The following is a 20,615-nucleotide window of genomic DNA, read 5'->3' as shown; positions in this document are numbered from 1 at the left end:
ATGGCTGCATCTTAAGAGCTGGTCTGTCTTTGAAGATTAAGGTCAAAGAAGGAATTACAGGGGTATGAATTTTTTTCATTTTTCTAACAGAGAAGATGACAACAAAGAGAGACACATCTTTTGAAGAAGAAGAATCCATCCATGAGAACATGGAACACCAAATTCAGATTCTCATAACTCATTTGCCTGGTCGAGCGAAAGATTTTGATAATATTAGACTCAAGGTTGAGTTGGCTGAGACAGATGTTAGACTTCAGTAAGGGTAAGGGACTTAGAATGAAGGACCAGATTGCTTCCTTTTGAGCAGGTAACTCAGAACAGTCTGAATAGACAGGATGGGGAAGAAGACCGACAAACACATCAACCCAAAAGCCTAACCTAGTTAATAACATACATTCACTGCCATTACTTATAAGGCTGTCTCTGACAAGAGAGAGAAAGGAGTGCTGAAAGAGTGAGCCTTCCTGCATCTGCAGCATGGAGAAAAGCATTTAAAGACACAGAGATCATCCACATTCTGGCCCACATTCTGCAATAAGTACAGCAGAAGCCTCTGAGAAAGGGAGGGGGCCTTGATACTAAAAGCATGCCCCACCACTGCAGATGCTTATCTTTCATCCTGTCTTGCCTTGGTTGAAAAAGGGGACACAGGGCCTGGAGAATAACCTTTACCCACACTTATCAGGGAATTGTCCAAGAGGCAGATTGCTGAACTTCTCTCATGAAAGCGTTGAAGACACATGAATGAGTGTTCAAGAAAGAATGAAATTAGTGCTGTGGGGGACAGACTGTTTCTCAGTTGATATATCAGTGTATTCCTGATAGACTGTCACGGTTTTAACCCCAGCCAGCAACTAAACACGAGGCAGTCACTTGCTCACACTCTTCCCCCATGGGGTGGGGAGGAGACTCAGAAGGAAATTAACCCTATCCCAGCTGAAACCAGGACACATCCACTGGCAGAAATCAGACAAACTTTTTGAGAAAATTGGGCAGGGCCTGGCAGGTGGACTACTAAGAAATGAGTGTAGGTCTCTGTGACCCTCTGTTAAAGGGCTAATCACATTCTGGAAGAGAGAAAGAAAAACCATTCAGGTTTTTGGTTTTTTTTTGTTTTCCAGGTCAACAAGTTTAAAAAAGGATAGTTGAGTGGTGAAGTCCTCACTTGCATGAACACCTTCAGATGTGATGGAAAGCCTTGCATGCAGTTCAGATGAAGTGGAACTCTGATACTGACGTGAAGCTCTCAGTCCTTTGCCCAGTCCCTCTTTGATCCTGTTGCCCAAACGGACGGCCAAACCCAGAGGGAACAAATCTAATGCTACTTCTTAGAAAGGTAGAGAAAATAAGATTTATTCCCCAGCAGAAAGTGCCTTGATGCTGCCACCACAAAAAAGTTCTCATACTTAAGGAACAGCAGTGCTGATTTAGGGACTTTGTCTACGCAGTAATCCTTTGATCACTTGGATTGAGAGGTCCTGCCTTCATCTTGTCATAATAGAAAGGGTAGGGAGAAGAACAGAAGTCTTAGGAAAACCATTTCTGGTTGCATCATAATTCCAACTTAGCCAATGTTAGCATTTTGTGGGTTTGGCCTCAACATATGAGAAGAGGCTTTCTTTGCTTCTTAAGCTACTATCCAAGCTCCTGATGCCCTCCCATTTCACTTTTAAAAGTATGGCAAAGGGATCACACAGGAGTATGCCTTATTCTGAAGCAGTAAAGGCATCTCTTATACATGTGACAAGATATATTTCAAATCTAAATACAATTAACTTTAATTGGATTTCAATGAAGTCATAGTTGTCTCTCAGATATAAACTATGTAAGTGACAGAGTTACTCAGGAGCCCATTTCTCAGCCTCAAATAATACGCTAGTGTGAGTATTACATATCTGTAGTGAGCAGTGAGGACATCACAGAGCATTCTGCATCTTCCAGTTATCATGAATTGTTGGAGTTGCAGTTAAATAGAAGGAAAATAAATACAGGTATGCAACTTTGTGTCTTAATTTCAAAATGGCAAACTTTGCCAAATGTTATTTTAGAAAATGGCCTGAACTCAGGGACTTAAAAGATGAAGATGCCTGTCATTCTATTGAGTTAAAAAATCACTAAACACACAGTGTATATACCAAAAATGTTTAAAAGTATAGTATATTCCACATGACAGTATCTTTTTTAGTGTTTCTTTACTGATGTAGTGCAAGAAGTAGGTACATAGTGATGACATTTCCTGAGGACACAAAGGTGAGACATACAAGTAATGCAGGAATAAATTAGGATTCCACATAGGAAGACAAGGACACCTTAATGCTGAAGATTAACAGAAATAGGTTACAATTCAGTAGCAAATGATGTGCAAGGTCATACACTTCAGAATTATGAACAGTTATCTCTATTATCATCTAGGGATCTCCTTAGCTGGTCAGGACATGCAGAATCATAGAATTATAGAATCATTTGGGTTGGAAGGTCATCTAATCCAACCTCCCTGCAATGAGCAGGGACATCTTCAATTAGATCAGGTTTCTCAGAGCCACATCCAGCCTGGCCTTGAATGTTTCCAGGGATGAAGCACCCACCACCTCTCTGGGCAACCTGTGCCAGTGTTTCAGTACCATCACTGTAAAAAATTTCTTCCTTGTACCTAGTCTTAATTTACCCTCTTTCAGTTTAAACCCATTACCTATCATGACAGGACCTGCTAAAAAGTCTGTCCTCAGCCTTCTTATAAGCTCCCTTCAGCTGCTGAAAGGCTGCAATAAGGGTCTCCTTGGAGCCCACAAGAAAGATGAAAATACTTCCTGACAAAGAATGATTGTGAGACCCCTACATAATATACCTGCGAATACATGTGATTCTGATTTCCACCAGCTGTGCAATTGTACAAAGTCCTCAGAAGGCAGCATGTAAAAGCCTGCATATAATTTTGTGTATAAAGATTACATAAGAAGACATTCACAGGGTACTGGATGGCTATATCTGAAATCCTGGAGGTAAAGAGAAGTTGCCTTCTAAGTGGTGACTTGGAGAGCTTGGCTAGATGATCCTATTAATCAAAACTGAGACAGGAACATGGAGATGGCTTATGAAGTCACACCGGTGAGTCCAGTGGAGGATCACCTTGCCGGGCCAGGGCTGGATCTCATGATATACAAGGAAAGTCTGAAGGAACTGGTTTTATTCAGCTTGGAGGAGAGAAGACTCAGAGGAGATGTTATTGCAGTACCTGGTATTCTACCTGGTGGAGGATACCAGGGAAAACAGAGTTCAACTCTTATAAAGAATGCAGAGTGATATGATGAAAGAAAATGGGTGTTGCTGGCAAATCAAATATTCTGGTTACAGACATAAAGAATTTTTATTTTTTAACCATAACTGTCAAATATGGTAACATATTTGTGCCAAGAGAGGTTGTGGGACCTCCATCCTTGGAAAGTGCTCAAGACTCAACTTGAAACAGCCCTGATCAGCCTGATCTGAATAGATCTGTTTTGAGCAAGGGTTAGACTAGATGAACTCCTTACAACCCAAATTATTCTATGATTCTATAAAAATGCATCAAAAAGCAGAGGAAAAATACCCCACTAGTTAAACCTAAAAAATACTGCTACAAAACCAGACCATAGTTAACTTTAGGAAGCAAAGTGAGTAGGTTTATAGTCAGGAAAGTTCTTAAACAGTACGGACAACAAAAATACACTTACCTTTGAAATAAAATTAGATCAATTTTTGAAATGGAGTGGAATGAAAAGGACCGGACTAGCACCCCTGAAAGTGTCACCTCCATATGATCTATGTTGATGTTTAGTTGTAACATTCCTTCTTCTGAAACTTGGTATTTATAAATCACTGCCAACATTTTAACATAAACTCACAAAACAGTCAAGGAATACATACCCGTACAACAGTTCAGCTTGTTTCTTCCCCAGTATGACGTACTTGAAAACCACAGCAAGAATTTCACTGTTACTTGCAGCAAAAGAGCAGCACACACAACCCCACTCTCTGGGCTGTTGGAGTGACAGCAACTGAGTGTGAGCACCACATGGTATGGGCTGTTGTCACCCACCACCAGAGTAATTCAGCCTGCAGCATAGCTTGGAGCTGCTCTCAAGAGTGGATCCACATGCTAACTGAATGGGAAACCAGATTTTTCTCCTACAAACAACAGATTAAGCTTCTGATACTGTTTCTGAAGATGTTTCTCTGAAGTTGGAGGAAAGAGCACAACTTGTTTTCATAGTGAAGTGCTTCACTCTACGCAAGAAAATATTTCCTGGCAAAAACTTAATTTTGTTTGGTTAGTCTTTCTAGCTCAGCACAGGAAGCGTCACACCTGCTTCAACTGAATGGGTAAGTTCTCAAAAGAGAGCAGTTATACTCTTTGCATGTGACATTATGAGAGACTGATAAAAATTACCTACATCAGTTTGCAGAAGGGTATTCTGCACTTTCCACAAGGGCTGCTGCTCCTTGGTGACTGAAAAGTTTAGATGCGCTTGTGAGAGCCTATCTGCTAGGTAAAACAGAGAGCTATTGCTTTGGCTCTCAAACACAAGACTACTAAATGTTTTCCAGAAAGGTTCAGATGAGAAAGATTATTCACAAATCGCCTTTGTCATCACTCAGAGAAGAACTGTCTCTAGCTGGAAATATTTCAGAGATATTTATTGTATTCTGAAAACTTCATTTTATTTCTAACTTATTTACAGTTAAACATTCAGAATCATAAAATATGAAGTATAAAATATTTAACAAAATAGATGCAGTTCATGTTGTTCAGATGCACCATAGGTATATGATGAAACAGTAAACAGCACAGTAATCTCCTGATGGTCCTCTCATTTAGCAGGGAAAGGAGTTTGTAGACCTGCCCTATATATTTCGGTCTGGCCAGTATGGCATCAATCAGTTCAGAAAGAACACCACCACCACTCTGGTTTCTGTGTCCTCATACTTCCACAGTTGCCCTCACTATCTAAAATGCCAGTACTAATGTTAAATACAGCAGATACCCTCTGAAGTTGGTATTTTTTATACTTTTTTTTTTTTTTTAAATACAGAATTTCCTAGAAAAGAAGAACCAGGTAATTCAGGCCATATGAACAAAAGAGTCATTTATTATATATATATTCTCTAGTAAGTTATAATAGTCTCTTGGATTTTAAGTGTCTTTTTGCTATTTTCAATGCTTAAAAATTATAATTTTAAAACATTAAATATTGTGTTATATACATTATGATTTAATTTCTCATTTCTAAACATGGAGCATTCTCCAAGTGAAAACTTGGATGAAACAGAAAACAACTTAATTGACATAACAGGCTTTAAAAGTTCACTTCATACAAGCATGAATTTGACTATATGAAAAATAGCCAAACATCAATCTGCTCCTATGTGGGATTTTTTCTGCTTGTTTTTCTGGTCTTGGGGAGAGGGTTTTTTGGCTTTTGTTTTTGTATAAACGGAAGGACAGATCTGGTCATTACTTTTGTCAGTGTTCAGTATTTTAACTTTCTTTTTAAATCTCATATCTATTTTATATAAAATAACAAAATATACAGAGAAAGCTGAGTTTGTTACATTAGTTCATACACATACAGTAAATAAAAGTTTTTTATGTATGGCTTTGCAAAGGTAGATTATGAAGTGACATTTGTATTTTATTTGTTTAAAAGCATCTTAAGAGAACGTGTTAGTGTGCTTACAATAGCGGCCATGGTAGTCGAATGTCGAGCCAAGAGTTTAATGCTAGGATCACTGGAGGTCTTGCCTGACACTGCTTCTGCAGCCTTTAGAAGACAAATGTAGTTTATTACAACCTCATCTATCTTAGCTATAATTTCCTGCTGCTGTGTTTCAGAGTTCATGACTTTAACTAAACGCATGCAGGCTTCTGTTAAGCAACAGAGTACTTGAAAGCTGGAAGTCATAGCTAAAAGCATTTCCTCAGGGCTTTTATCAGCCATGGCCATTTTCCTGCAGGCACTTCCCAACTGTCTCGATTCCATAGATAACAGTTGTTTGTACTTAGAAAGTTTAAGGTCATATGTTTCTGGATGTAAATCTTCCCTCTTGCCCATACTTTCTCGGACCAATGAGAGTAGCTCATTGGCATCCTTTTGTGCTGCAATAAATCCATCAGGCATTGCATACGTCTTGTCTTTCATCACATTTATTCGTGTGATTCGTGCATCGAAGGCCACATCACTGAGATTCACATCAGTTTGGCCACCTTGGATGTCAGCACTGCTCTCCTCATGTGCATTAACTGACACATCTTGTGGGGGCTCAGCAGCCTGCAGGGACTCCAAGGCTTTCTGATCATTTTCTCTAGAAAATGACTGACCAACTGGTTCTGTGAGCTCACACGGGATCTGCTGTTCAAAGAGACATGAGAGCTGATGGCTGTCTTGGTCATCTTCATCATCATTGTCATCGTTTCCTCTGCTTAGGAAACAATAGCTAAAGGGGCCACGACACCTCCAGGCACTGGTGTCCAGCTTCCGCAAGGGTAATGTTCGACACTGCTTAGAGTCCTTCTGACTGGTGCCTGTGCCTGAACACCTCTTACTGTCCTTCCTGTCAGTGCTGACATATACACAACTCTGGGAATAACTTTTTGACAGCTTTTTGCCCAGGGAGAGTTCCACACTTCTCCCTGATTTGGATTCGTCCCTTCGGGTGATGTCCAGGCATTTCAAGCTATCTGCGGCTGCCTTCTTTTCAAACAGCATCTCAACACTTGCAGATGCTCCAATGATGCTGCTGCTGCGTCTCAGCACTTTCCTGTTGTGCGGCATCCTGAGGCTTCCTCCTATCATGTCATATGGCCGTAAACTAACTGTTGCTCCACAAGACTGATTTACTTTGGGAATATCACAAGAGTCTTGATTTTGACTTGGCACCTTTGATTCTGATAGCATGGATGATAGCATGATGGAGTCAGCTAGAGGCTGTCTAGGAAAAGCTGTAGGCATGCCTCCTTGTCTTCCCTTCTCAGGCTCTGTGAAAGCTACACTAGGGGTAGTAGAAGAGCAGACAGAATAATTAAGCATCATCCTGACAATATTCAGAAACTGAGTTTTAAATATCTTTAATAGTCAAGACAAATGGATTCCTGGTTATTTCCCAATGGTCTCCATTCCTCAAAATATTTCACAAAAAACTCATTGCTAGTTCATGTCATTTGTAGTTCACTAAGATGCCTCTTAAAATCTATCAACAAATTATATCTTATGAATAATTAATTGTTCATTCCACTACAACAGACTTGTTTTAAAAAAGGAATAAAAAATAACTTAGAAAACAACCTGTGTCTTCACCAATATATTGATTGCATGATATCTATTAAGTAATTAGATAAATATTTTCAGATTAAAATACTTTCTTTAACTGTACCTGAGAGGGTATGGAAAGATGCATTCATGGTAATTTTGGTTTGGTTATGTGGGCTTTTTTGGCAGAGAATTAACACTTTTCATTCTAGCTCCTAGTCTGTTCTACTTTCGGATTTTTATGCATTCACACATTACTGCTACATGTAGGTTGCAGCCCAGGAAGAGAGAAATATTTAAAACCCAATTGAAAGAATTTCCAATGCTATCTCTGAAAAACTTTGTGTTTTTTTTTTTTTTTTTTTGTAAGTTCATAAAATCTCTTGAAATTGGAACTTAAAAATACAGTAATGATTCTATATGTAAATTATTCTTTAAGGAAACACCTACTGTCAGATGGTGAAGCAAATACACACTTAATAAGATAGTGACATTTTCTTATCCGTACATTTACAGCTTTTTTATTCATACTGGCATGTTTTTGACAATCTGCTAAAAAAGCACCTAAGAGATAATAAATGAATCACAGTCTTTTCTCTCCTACGTTAATATATGTTGCAAAGTCATTTTGTAATCTAAAAAGTATCCTGGAACTCAAATGACAATGGATTTTGAAGAGGCTTCCAAAGAGTGTAAGAGAGTGCCCCCCCCAAAAGTTTTAACTGTAATGAGAGGGTTTTTAAAAAATTGATCCTTGTAAGCAGCTCATAAGAATACCTCAATGTGTACAAGTAAAATGAATAGATACACCAAAGGTCTAATCCCACTGGCTGCTACAGCTTGATGACGTAGTTTCAGGTAAAGATAATACAAACATCTCAACTAGTCCTCAACATTACCATGTAGCTTTAAAAACAAAAGTAAGAAACACTTTATTACTGCTGTACCTGTGGTTTCCTTTATCTTGGGGATCCGATGACATCCTTCTCTCAAAGTGCCGAACAGTGGTTCAGCATTAATTGCTGAATGCACAACAGGCACTGTCATTCTGTGACACACGGCTTCGGGCTGCTGGTGCAGGTCCTTGTATGTCGTTCCATGTTTTGGAAGAATGGCAGCTCTTTCATCTGCTGGAATATAGGCAATGCCCTTCATTGATGGATCAGAGATAATGTGCTTAACATCAGAAGTACAAAGAGGAGATTCAACAGGGGTAGCACACGTGCTACTGCCTGTGCTGCATCCTGCATCCACTGAAGAGCACTGAGAGCTTTGCAGTGAGAAATGGCCTTCACTTTGCAGAGATGACATGCGCTTAGCCAAGTGATATTCGCAAAGTCTAGCCACGCTCTGCTCAGCTTCTGGAAGCTTTGAAGGATGGTCATCTGCAGACAAATCAGTATCTTCTGCATCATTTAGGTCTTTGGCTGAAGACACAGGAGTTATATCTGACAGAAAGTTTTCACCTTGGCTAAGCCCCGAGGTATCATCCTGATCCACCTCAGGATCCACTTCATCCTTGCAGTCAGTTTCTGTTTTACCAAGCACAGGAACTCTTGGAAATGTCTTCCCGTTCACTGTTTCTGAGCTTGGCTTATCTGCTGCCCCATCATCATCAGCGTACCATCTTTGGCGAAAGGCAGTTCTTTCCACGTTAAAAGTGCTTAGGCGTTGACTGTCTCTTGCTGAAAGAGTTCCAAATTTAGCTTTTAGATCTTCATCAGTCTCTGCTTTTTTAGTTCCTTGTGGCTTTTTCACAGTAGCATTGCCATCAGAGGATGCTTTTACTTCGCTGTCTGTCATCTTATTTTTCCTTTTACTAGTGCAAGAATATACCAAGGATCCCATGTGCAATTTACTAAAGTAATCAGTGACAGATTTTGTTTCCATGGTCTCTGGCTCCATTTCCATGTTATCTGAATGAAGAATCTGCTTTGAAGGCACAACTTTTGACTGTAGCTCTGCAGCCTGACGACCAGCCAAAGGCTGTGAGGGCTTCATGCCTGGCCCTCCAGCCTGATTTTTAGCCATGGTAAATTCAGTCTGCTCTTCCACAAGGGGTTGGTAGCCTTCACTTGTGGTCAAAAACATACGTGCAGTGTTTTCTGACTGTTTCTGTGCCGCGGCTAGTTCAGAGCTTTCAGTCATTTCAGAGGAATTTGTTTCATTGCCAGAATCGGAAGATGACTCAGGACTATATGCTCGCAGGATAGCTACACCTGCAAGCCACAAAAAATAAAGAGTCAATTAAATGACAGCAGCTGAAGCACCTGGATAAGTGACAAGCAAAGGGGGTGTGTTAGAGACAAAAATATGCTTTGTAAAAATACGCTGACTTTATTGCACAGTTCCCGAGACAGGTAGTTTAATAATGTAATGGTAGTTCCATTAAATATTATGGAATATGATGTACGGAAAATGATGTGAAAAAAAAAAAAAAAGAAGGAAAACCAAAGGAAAAAAACCAACCAACCCTCATGAAATGAAGTATTTCCAAAGCTAAATGGATGAGATGAAATGATTTTCAATGAATAAACGTAACTATGGTGAAAGAACCTGAATTGTCATTCGTCTGCTGTTCCTCTGAAGCAGCCAAAGCTTCTAGTGCTTGAAGTGTAGAGACTACAGCATCATCTAGCCCCTTCTCACACTTCCCCTCTGTATTAGTAGGGACAGCATCGATAAGCGACACTGGAATGTCATCACTGCCTAGATTATTGGCTTGCTCCTTGTTGTCTCTAGGCTGTGTTGCTTGATTATGAGAGTCTTCCTCATCTGAACTGTCCCTGAAGCCAGGTGGAGGAGCAGCAATGGCCATGTTTAAGGTATGCAATAGGAAATCATCTTCATTATCGTCACCTTCAGGAGGTGGAAGTGAAGTCAAATCAATAATGTCATCACTAGAACCAGAAAGGCTGAGAAGAGCAGGCCTATTGATTTCTCCTACCATAATGTCTTCTTCACAGCTTACTTCATCTTCATCTTCAGCATCATCTGTATTTTCTGCATAACAAATATCATGCAGCAAAGGCTCTTCTATCCCCTCCGCAGCTCCAAATATTTTACCATCATTTATAGTTGCGTAAACAGCATTTGTAGCGAACTGAATGCTTTCAGCATCTGGTGACAACTCCAGGCCTTTAATGTCATTGGCATTACTAATATAAATGGCTCTTTGTTTTTCTAATACTTCTGGACTTTCATCCAAAAGCCGTTCATAGCCAAGAGTCTGGGGACTGATACCATCCAAGTTGTGATCTCCAAATATAAAGGAAACTTTTGCTCCCCTGGGGGAATCCTGTGCTTTCTTGCTTGGTTCCAGACCTGAGAGTGACAGCAGTGAAGGCTGATTAAAATTTCTGCTTTCTTCTGCTTCAGTGGTGTCACTTTGCTTGGCCAGATGCTGATCAAATCCACCTGAATTATATGTATTTTCTATATACAGATGTCTGTGTTCTTTTTGACATAATAGACTTTCAGAAACATCTACAGTCTTCTGTTTTGGATCAGCAAAGGACATTTGAGTCTCCTGATCTCCTTCAGTCAGGAAAGTGGTAGTTTTTGGTATACAATTCCACTCAGAAGCAAGGAGATTATGCTTCCCTCTATTTTCATTTCCTACAGCATGGTGAAATAAAATCAGCATTATGAAACTGAAGAGCAAAGTCACATTATTTTTAAACGACTTGTTAATGCTGAGCAATAAATACTATGAATAGGACAGCTGAGCCATCAAACACTTCAAAAGCACTTTCAAACTCACTTCTAAGTTAAATACATGTTGATTTAATGACCTAAAGTTTAACTGGTACATTTGAACTTTAGCACAGAACTAAACCTCAGCTAGGTACAAATGCTATTCCAAAAAGAGTAACACAAATCCAAATCAATCAAATTCTGGTTTCTCCAACATTGTAGGTATCCCTACAAAAGATATATGCATATGAAATAATAACATTCATAGGGAGCATGCATCTGTTTCACCACAGTATGGAAGAAATTCGTCACCTGATTTATTTTGCCATGAATGTGCTATAATAGGCTGAATATTAGAACATTATAAAGCAGAAATTACATACTGTGGTGCTAGATCTGAGCCAGCAATCAGATCTCAGAGGTGCACCGACTTAAGCTGGCTTCAGGTTTATACACTGGACCATCATCAGCATAGTGTACAATGAATACCTGTTTCTCGGCTCCCTGTATTTTTCTTGTTGGCCATGTTGAATATTGAGCGCCTTGAGTCAACCAGCAGTCTGTAGTATCCAGCTGTTAGGCAAGCAAGATTCATTGCATCTGATGACTCCATCAATAGAGTAATAGGCTAAGAAGAATACAACCAAGTCTTGGTTAAGGCTGTTCCTCCTCAATCTGTTTATCTGCTGACAATAATACTATATGGAAGCAAAATGAATTACAGCACAAACACCACATGCAAAAATACACATGAGAACTTATTTTCCTCACTACCAATATCAAACAGCATCAAACATTTAGAAAAGACTGGAGTTGCAGTAAGATAGAAGTCCAACTGGATGTTCTAGCAGCTGATTTTGCTCTCTTTCTGAATGAAGCTAACCATTTTAAGATTCTTGCTCCATCTTGTCCTTGCATAGATACATTCTCACCAAAGCATAGTTTACTGTTACTTTGAAACTGCCAAGGGCTAAGAACCTGGTTCATTAAGCACCGGAGTCTTTCAGTGGTATGGGAATCTGCAACCTCCCAGAAAATGAGATGAGGTGCCCTAAGTACATGTAAAGAAGCAAGATACAGGAAGAAAAAAATCTAATTATTTAGATAATAACTAAATTAATATCTAAATAATTAGATAAAGCTATTATTACATAGCAGTGACAGTGAATATTTCAATGACAGCTTAAAAGATTTGTTTGTGGCCTGGCATTACTGAAAATATGTGATGAAAAAATATGCAGATAAACAGAGATAAAAAGAATGGCGAAAGATCCTCAGAAGGGAAATGAGCGAAGAAAACTAACTCAAAGCATTCAGAAAAAAATTCAGACCTAACAAAAATGAGAGACCTCAGAGCTTTGAAAAACTGTGGCTGCCAGACTAGCAAGCATCAAACCTGAGACATCCATATGAAACGTATTTCCTTTAATTCCCTTTTCTTTTGCCACAATATATAAAATTATTTGCCTAAAGCTTTTGTTCATGTCTCTGTAGCTTTTAACACCAAAAGCTGCTCCTCTCAAATTTATTTGAAGGTGGCTAGCCTCTACAGCTCCTAGAGAGGGAAGAAAAATGAAGCCCATACCAATATATATATACAGAAATTACACTGTAGACAACCCATCTTACCAGTCACAGTTTATAGTCATAGCTGTGTGGATATTTGTGACAATTTATAATAATTTAGCATGCAGAGCCCACTGTCACAAGACAGATGAAGGGACCTGCATAATTTCTTATGGCAGGAATGTTACATGCAACAAGGACAGCTATCCAAATTAATCAACCCCTTACTACTTAAAAGACAACTGATTCTGATGGAGGCTGTGGCCAAAACATAACTGATGATCATAGCTTACTACCAAACCCATGGTAGGTCTGACAATTTTTTTAAATGCCTGTGCTACAGTATCTTAGGCCAAAATATGCCAGGTGCCCTGAATATTGTGTGAACAGTTTTCAGCATCAGGGTAAAAATGATGCTTTTTTTTTCCTCTTTGAAGTTTTTTGTGCTACAGTTTGAGTTCTTTCAATACATGCTTCTTTTAAAGCACTCAATCATAGCGGTGAAAGTTAACTATAAATTATTAAACCTGAAATGGACTTACTAACCTCTGTTCTTCCAAGTGACTACTAAAAAATAACACTTGAAATGCTAATCTCAAATTTTCTGCAGTGATGGACAGAAATGTATGATTTTCACAGAAATCTCAGATTGCTGAAAACAGTGCTGTGAGCTATTGTTAATCTCTTATACAGTCCTATGACAGCTAAACTATTACTGCCTGCTTCTGCCAAGTGATACATGCTTGAGAATACATTAAAAAGAACCAAAAATAAAATAAAAATCCTAACTGTTTATTCATTTATTCATTATGAAAATATTGGCATATCCAGAATCTGCATATATCAACCTGCTTCCTTAGGGTAAGCAAAGAGATGAAAGCATCAGCTGAGAATACCTACCTGTATGTGTTTGCATCTCCGCAACAGGACACAGTAACAACTCTTACTTGTGCCCCACAGAGAGGCAAATTTTTGTTAAATTCCATCTAGAGCCTCCTAAATTTTGGAAGTGAAAAGCCAGTCTCCCTGGGTTTAAGATGACATGTGTTGAAATGCAGGGAGACGAGATATACGTGGTTTGTAATAAGACAGTAACAGTATTATAATATAAAATTACATAATACCATGATAATATGTAACGCCATGGCACACAGTTCTGCATTTTACATACAAGCAGATGGGAAGGATTTAGTTTCTATGCTACCTTCTCCATACATAAAAAGGTGATAACAGCTTTCTGATAAGAGGGCTATGAGTTTAGCACAGTAACACAGGTAAAGTAGCCTGAGAGATCCACAGGTGTTCTCTCTGCTAAGTAAGGTGAAAGAGATGCTGTGTGCACCAACCTCTACATTTCTCTTAAGTTATTGTCAAAGAGCATCTAGATTAATTTACAGCATTTTTTTTTCATTAATACAGGGAAACTCTTCCAGCTCAATAAACCTAAAGCAAAAGCTTAAAAAAATATTCCTTGTGCATTTTTGTGTATAGCTGGGTAAACAAAAAGAACTGTTAGGCTCTATTCATTTTAATAGAATACTTAAGTATCAAGTATAATCAGGACTCTCCCTTCAATCTCTGATTATCCTGATTAATTCTGTAGACAATCTATGAAGCCTTTTACTTCAAAACCAAATAGAAACCACACCAAGAGGAAACAGGAAAATAACACATACAAAACTCCAATCATTATGCCACTAAATGCACAGATGCGAAGTGTTAAGTGGGATTTAAGAAAAATTAAATTACTATAGGTAGATAAAGAGCATCTGTGAATATATGATGTAGCGCAAAGCACTGAACTGGAATTATATGGGCTAAGAAAAGAAATTAGCCTTTTTACAGCTTATTTCATTGGTAACTGCTATGTGGCTACTTGCAGTGAACTTTGCAGATGAAACACTGAATTACAGGGGACATTGATCTTTTGAAGCTGGTGATTCTCTAATGGCAATAATATAGTCTGTTATTCTAGAAGGAGCTTCTAGGGGCTCAATGAACTTCAAAGAAGGTCAACTTCATCATAACCTCTTCTCACCAAGGAAATCAAGGAAGACAACAACAAAGTGAGTTGCCTGGGGTCAGCCAAGAGAAAAATCAGAACAGAATATGAGTACTGCAAAGCACCAGTCTGGTACACCGTAGGCCTCTCAAATTCCCAAGTCATACTATACGTGCACTCTGAACACAAAAGAAGTAAAACACATCCTCCGAATATTATTGGCATGAAAATGTTCAGAACAGTATAGCTTGATCAAATACGCAAAGGCAAAAACATTATTTAAAGATGTTATAGCAACATAAATCAACCACAAACTTACTTTTACATCTAAGACGTGCAGCTCAACTCTAACATTGCTTTCGTCTTCTGTAAACATCTCAATCCTGTTCACATGGCTGAAGTCTGCCAGGAGAGCCACCAAGTTTGTTTTGGTGTTTATCACATGACTGATTCCATACCGTGGCCCTACTAACAGAGTCACTTCTGAACGCTTTTCTCCCTGCTTTTAGAAAAAAAAAGAAGAAAAATAAAAGTAAAAAACATGATAGGTACTGCATAGTGGCAGAAATTGCCACCACCTTCTTTCATTTTCATGGAGCTACATTTGCATGCATTTCTACAGTAAAGATTATTGAATTTTTCTAAGATATAATACACAAGAACATACTTGATTCATAATTAGAAACAAAAAGTAAAGGAATCTGCTGCTGGATATTGACTACACTCTAATTTTTAGATGGATAGTTGGATGGAGAAACAGACGGATGGATGGATCCTGCTTCTCGTAAAAGAAAATCTTTGTCATTAAGATTTTCCAGGCTAATACTTTTAGTATACTATAGTTAACTGGATGGTGCTATTTGCCAAAAAGATGCTACCTATCTTTAAATCCCCAGCAAAATTGAAATTATAGTAGGAATGTTATTTTCAGGATGAAAAAAAAAAAAAAGTGATTTGGCTTAATTAACAATTTTTTTTAAGTGTATTAATACAGCCCAAACTTCTAAAGAAACTGATATATTCCAGCTTCTGCAAAAAGCATCTGGATTAAAAAAAAAACAACACAAAACCCAAGAGAAGAGAGAGGCTATTTCAAGGGAGATATTACCACTAATATTGCCTTGAAAACACGGCCTCCATATAACCGTAGATCACTGAGGAACTTTAGATAATGCACCTTGGCTTGCAGAGCAGACAGCTGAGGAAGGAGAAACAAGGGTAAGAGGCAGTGGCAGAAATCAACACATTACCAAATCCAGAGAGAAAAATGTATTTGCGTAGTCTAAGGAGATTGGACTTCAGTAACAGCTCTTCAGAGCCTGAAACTAAATCATTAGATGCTTGAGTTTCAAATGAGGAGAGAGAGAATTTGCATTCTTAAAGATCTTGCTTGTTTAGTTAAAATGTACTGAGGACTTGGGTATGGGTGGATCAGAGCACTGCAAAAGCATTGTAACTGCTCCAACTATGGGAAAACGTTAAACTACTCAGATTAAACATCTGTTCATTCAGGCATTTCAAGGCTATACAGCAGTTTTCCATTCATAATCACCATTAGTTCTTAAACATTTATGTACCTATACAGAGAAAGAGAACAAAGAATTTGATAATTTGCTTTTGTCAGCTATGTGTATTACAACCCTAATTATTCTATGATTCTATGATTCTGCTAGGCACTTGTGGCTTATGGCATACTATTCCACCTCATTATTGCGTTTCTTATTTTTTAAAATAACTTTCACTGTATTTAGTAAGGAATAAATCTGAAAGCTAAACACAGTACATCAATACATACAATCATATCATGCAATACATGTCACAATTTATCTTTTTTCCTCCTCTGAGCTTAAACTACCTACCTAAAAAGAAACAATTTGGAAATATTTCATGAGACAATGGGAAAAAGAAACAGTTCACCCAATAGCCCTGGTGTAAATCCTTGTGTTGAGACTTTTAAAAGATAAGTTAAGACAAGCTCATCTCATTTGCTCTTCTCATTTCAGCCACTAGATTTCAAATTCAGAATCTTTTTTGACCTTGAACAGCATTTTAAGAGCCTCTATCCTAAAATTTTTCTAGATGCCAAGGAGGAAATGGATCCAAAGCAGAGTAACTAGTGGTAATGCTTTCCTTTTCCTTCCATCAGGTGTTGAGTTGGTGGAGAAATACACAGGGGTTGTGAAAAAAGGGAGAATCCCTTCATGTGGAGGAAGAGAAGACCCCAGAAAGAAATCAGTTCCTGCATTAGTACCTCCAAGTGAGACAGAAGATGATGGTGAGCTGAGACACTTTGTTTCTGAGACCTACTTGCTAAAATAGCAGGTGGGTGTACAACATGTTTCCAAGGCTCAAATCAAAAAGAATGAAGCAATACCAACAAAGTCTGCTTGCCTCAGGAAGGGACTGTTCCAACCTCTTTTCTAACCAAGAACTGATACTGTGTGCCACTGTCAACACCTGCAAGACCTGCAGCAGTGATGGCTTCAAAAATAACCCCAAATTTACCCTACCAAAATAAGCAATAAGCAATTGGCATTATGTAGCTTTAGCTTCAGCTGTACAGGAGACATGCAGTGCTTCAGTCAGAAAAGGTGGCCTTTCTTCTTGACCATTGCAGGTCAAACACATAAAATTACATTAAGAGTCATGATGTGATCCGAAACCTCCAAGCAGGATTTCTGCTGATCACAGTGAACCTTAGCTCAGCCACCAGGTTTTTGAGTTTTATCTGCTCAGAAACAAAGTGTCATGAAGCATTTTATGCCTCAATTAGTCACTCTCAGGTTCTTTTTGTAGTCCATGGAGAGAAATCGGCATTTCTAGGACACAAGCCATTTGACCTATTTTTGGTTCCTAATGTGGGATGGGATGAATGACTCCCTATAAGTGCCTGTTTCTCCCAATTGACTACATAGAGACTAAATTACTTGAATACAGAAATCTCATTATGGTGTCTAAAACCAGCCTCAGCTGTATGCATGTAAAAAAAGCATTTCTCAGAGACATTGTCTTCTCCACGTTTTTTCCAGCTGAAGTGAAAGCTTAATGCTAAGAAAAGCATTTTACAACAGCAAGGACGGTCAGTTACTGTAAGGACCATCATCTATCCAGTCAGATCTTGGCCAGCGAAAAGTCTGTATCTACAGCATTATGGAAAACAACCTTGAAAATCAGTATTTTTGTCAGGCCCATAGGTTAATGTGGTTCACATGAGAGCATCAGAGAGAGAGGAATAACTTTCCTAACGAGTCTGCCATTAATAGGAAACACTAAATAAATTAATATGTATCCTTTGCATACATGAAGTATTAATAACTGGTTTTCTGGCATTCTCAAGATAAGAAGATAGTTTAGTTAGGGTATAATTAATTATTTTTAATTGTTCTTGGACATGTTGTACTGAGAACAAAAAGTTAAACCTCTGAAAATATAATGGCTAGGTGTTTCTTCGAAGGATTCATTTTAAATGTTTCCCATACACGCCACCCTTTCTGTTCTTTAAAACATATTCTCCATTAAGATGCAAATTTAATACCTTTTTACCCGGAGGAACTAGGTTTTGATTTGCTTTGACAAGGTGTGAAAGTGCTTTCTTTATGTTCTTTTCTTTCATGCTTTGCAGCACAGCAGATGGAAGAAAAGTCTCTAATCCCCATTCTTTTCTGCAATAAAAGGCATATATTTAATTTCACATTCCTGTGATGATTATTTGTCTAAAGACTGGTGACTATGATGCCAAGTGAATGAACACACCTGAAAACAGAAGTAGAGTTAATCAAGTCCAGTTTAGTAAGAACACATTATTTTCTATATTCAAACTATGTATTACATATGAAAAATATTTAAAAATTATGTATAAACTCTTCTGTCCATTCCATTTCTTCCCTTGTGCCATTCAGAGAAGAAGCTTTTAAGTTTTTATGTTTAAATTCTATGCTGTTTTAAACACCACTTAATTACTCAAGTAAGTACCATCACTGAATTAGAATCACAGAAGTTTCAACAACATAATGTCAGTTTTAATTTTATTTTCTAGGCTTTTTTTTAAACATGCAAATAAGCCAAACATTGTCTTTGTCACTTAGTTTGTGAAGATTTTTCTCCTCAAAAACAACCAGTCCCTCCCATTTTACCAAATTTTCTTTTCTGCTTGAGGCACCCTTGCGATAGAAGACTCTTTACCTGTAAGTAATTATTTCTGCTGATTCATTCATAGTGTACAATATACCATGCTTTTCAGTAAGGTGGATAAACTTTACAAGATTGAGTGTGCAACATTTGCTCCGATTATGCAAGCAAACCAAGTAACAAAAATAAAAGTTTAGGGGGTTGGAGTTTGTTTCTTTCGTTGTTTTTTGATTTGTGGGGTTTTTTTTTAATTTTTAATCCAAGCAGATGTGCACACAGTTGTTTTTTGGAAATTTGCTTTACTTTGTAATGACATATACATTTTGTCTAACATGAAACAGGTGCCTACCTTCCATATACTTCCATATTTAAGAAATCTTATAAATGGAATCTAAGACCCTACAGTCACCTGAACCAAGAAATCATACAAATCTTACTATAAAATGGATTCAGACCACATAAACTTAGATTTGATCATTAAATCATTGAAAGCAAATGAGCTAATCTTATTTACATTTACAGGCTATAAACAGGTGACCAAAAGATAAATGGACCAAAAGATCCACACATCTCTTAACACACCTGAATCAATTACAGCAATTAAGATTGAACCTAAAATTGGTGAATGCATATAGACTTATTAAAGAAACAACCTTAAAGGATACGAGCTACTCCTAATATTTCACTGTCAAAGAACACACTGCATTCTCAACTTACTCTATATATTTGAGAGAGATTTTCTGAGTTTGCTTGGTGGTCACAGTTGCAATATACATTTGTAATGCAGCCAGCCTCAGGGCAATGTCGTATTTCAGTTCTGGTCCAAATCTTTCCTGAACCACGTCGTTACAGCTCTGCCAAAGAACCAGTAGAGGGAGCATCAACTTAAAAAATCTTTAACATTGCATGGAGAGTAGCCCCAAACTCAGAAGCAGGACCATCCTGAAGGTAACTGTTGCTCTCAGGATATGGGCACTTCTGAAGAACAGATACTCCTGCCAAGGAGCAGAAGGCATGAGCATTTTGGTTTAAGCTCTCTTCATCCTTCCTGGGGAGAACAGTAATCCTCTTTCAGAAAGAGGGCTGGGAGGGTATCAGTGTATCTGAGTTCAGGATTCTACCTGGTGAGATACCCAGGAGAACCACATTGCTTGTTCATCAGTTTTCTCATCCATTTTACTGGAAGTTCCTTTTCAGACATCATTTCTGTCTGATATTACAGTACCAGAAATAAGTATTAGCAATTAGTTCAGCCTCACTCTTTTCTAAGCCAAATATATTTTGGAAAGGTATCAAAGCATTACTATTTGGAAGGACTTATGAAGAAAAAGGACTTTGCAGATGATAAAGGTTTGCACATTCCCCAACTGCATTCACTGGCTTTATGCAGTGGAAATAAAACCCAGGATTTACTCCAGCCACACTTTTCTATGTGAAGATATAAATCTATATATACACTGATTGTAACTATCTTTTTATTCACCTTTAGACTAACAATGGCCATGCTTTCACTTACCTGTACATAGAGATATTCAAAAGCAACTGGATCTCTTCTTAAAAGATCAATGGGGTCCTTTGGGACAAAACTAATCCTGAAAAGACATCTCATCTTATGTGAGCTTGGCCTCTGGGTCACCTAGGACAGTGCAATAATCATTAGAGCTTGGCAACCCTGACTGAGCAACACAGTCAGTAGTCTCAGGTAATGTGACCCTGCTCCAGAGCTATGAGGTAGCAAGAAAAATAATTCTACCCAACAAAGAGCTTTGCCACAGGCTCCTTATTAACTTCTTTACATAAGGACATCATATATGTAATCTTACAGAAAAACTTTTAGAGTCACATAGGCATGACTGCCCAATACAACTCATCCTCAAAGCAACACAATTCACTCATTCAAAACCAGAGTGAAAGGCCAGAGAAAACAGACCTTAATGAAA

General features: G+C 38.2%; 1 protein-coding gene and 1 long non-coding RNA gene across 8 annotated transcripts in view; one reads left to right on the top strand and one right to left on the bottom strand.

The window, feature by feature from the left end:
• Positions 1-4,220: 4,220 nt before the first annotated feature.
• On the top strand, positions 4,221-16,803 carry LOC130604802 (uncharacterized). Its single transcript, XR_008973532.1, has 3 exons — positions 4,221-4,359; positions 10,756-10,837; positions 16,694-16,803. It is a non-coding gene; the product is annotated as an uncharacterized LOC130604802 (long non-coding RNA).
• The window catches only part of FRMPD4 (FERM and PDZ domain containing 4), a 306,521-nt gene continuing 291,014 nt past the window's right edge, over positions 5,109-20,615 (bottom strand). For 5 of the 7 annotated variants that reach the window (XM_057419685.1, XM_057419689.1, XM_057419690.1 and 2 more), the window contains 9 exons: positions 20,192-20,311; positions 19,393-19,529; positions 18,083-18,209; positions 15,656-15,745; positions 14,867-15,049; positions 11,469-11,607; positions 9,840-10,901; positions 8,231-9,502; positions 5,109-7,021 (listed from right to left, as the gene is read on the bottom strand). In XM_057419685.1, the coding sequence (XP_057275668.1) occupies positions 5,670-7,021; positions 8,231-9,502; positions 9,840-10,901; positions 11,469-11,607; positions 14,867-15,049; positions 15,656-15,745; positions 18,083-18,209; positions 19,393-19,529; positions 20,192-20,311 (4,482 nt within the window). In that variant the 3' untranslated portion in view covers positions 5,109-5,669. Of the gene's footprint in view, positions 7,027-8,230; positions 9,503-9,839; positions 10,902-11,468; positions 11,608-14,866; positions 15,050-15,655; positions 15,746-18,082; positions 18,210-19,392; positions 19,530-20,191; positions 20,312-20,615 lie in introns of all 7 variants that reach the window. The other 2 variants (XM_057419686.1, XM_057419691.1) reach the window with 2 other exon arrangements.

Source organism: Pezoporus wallicus, unplaced genomic scaffold, assembly GCF_028554395.1.
Source record: "Pezoporus wallicus isolate ANWC-B61680 ecotype Strahan unplaced genomic scaffold, APGP_CSIRO_Pwel_v1 contig_5767, whole genome shotgun sequence".
Taxonomy (NCBI): domain Eukaryota; kingdom Metazoa; phylum Chordata; class Aves; order Psittaciformes; family Psittacidae; genus Pezoporus; species Pezoporus wallicus.
Note: the sequence above shows the minus strand (reverse complement) of the source record. Positions and strands in the feature narration are given on the sequence as shown.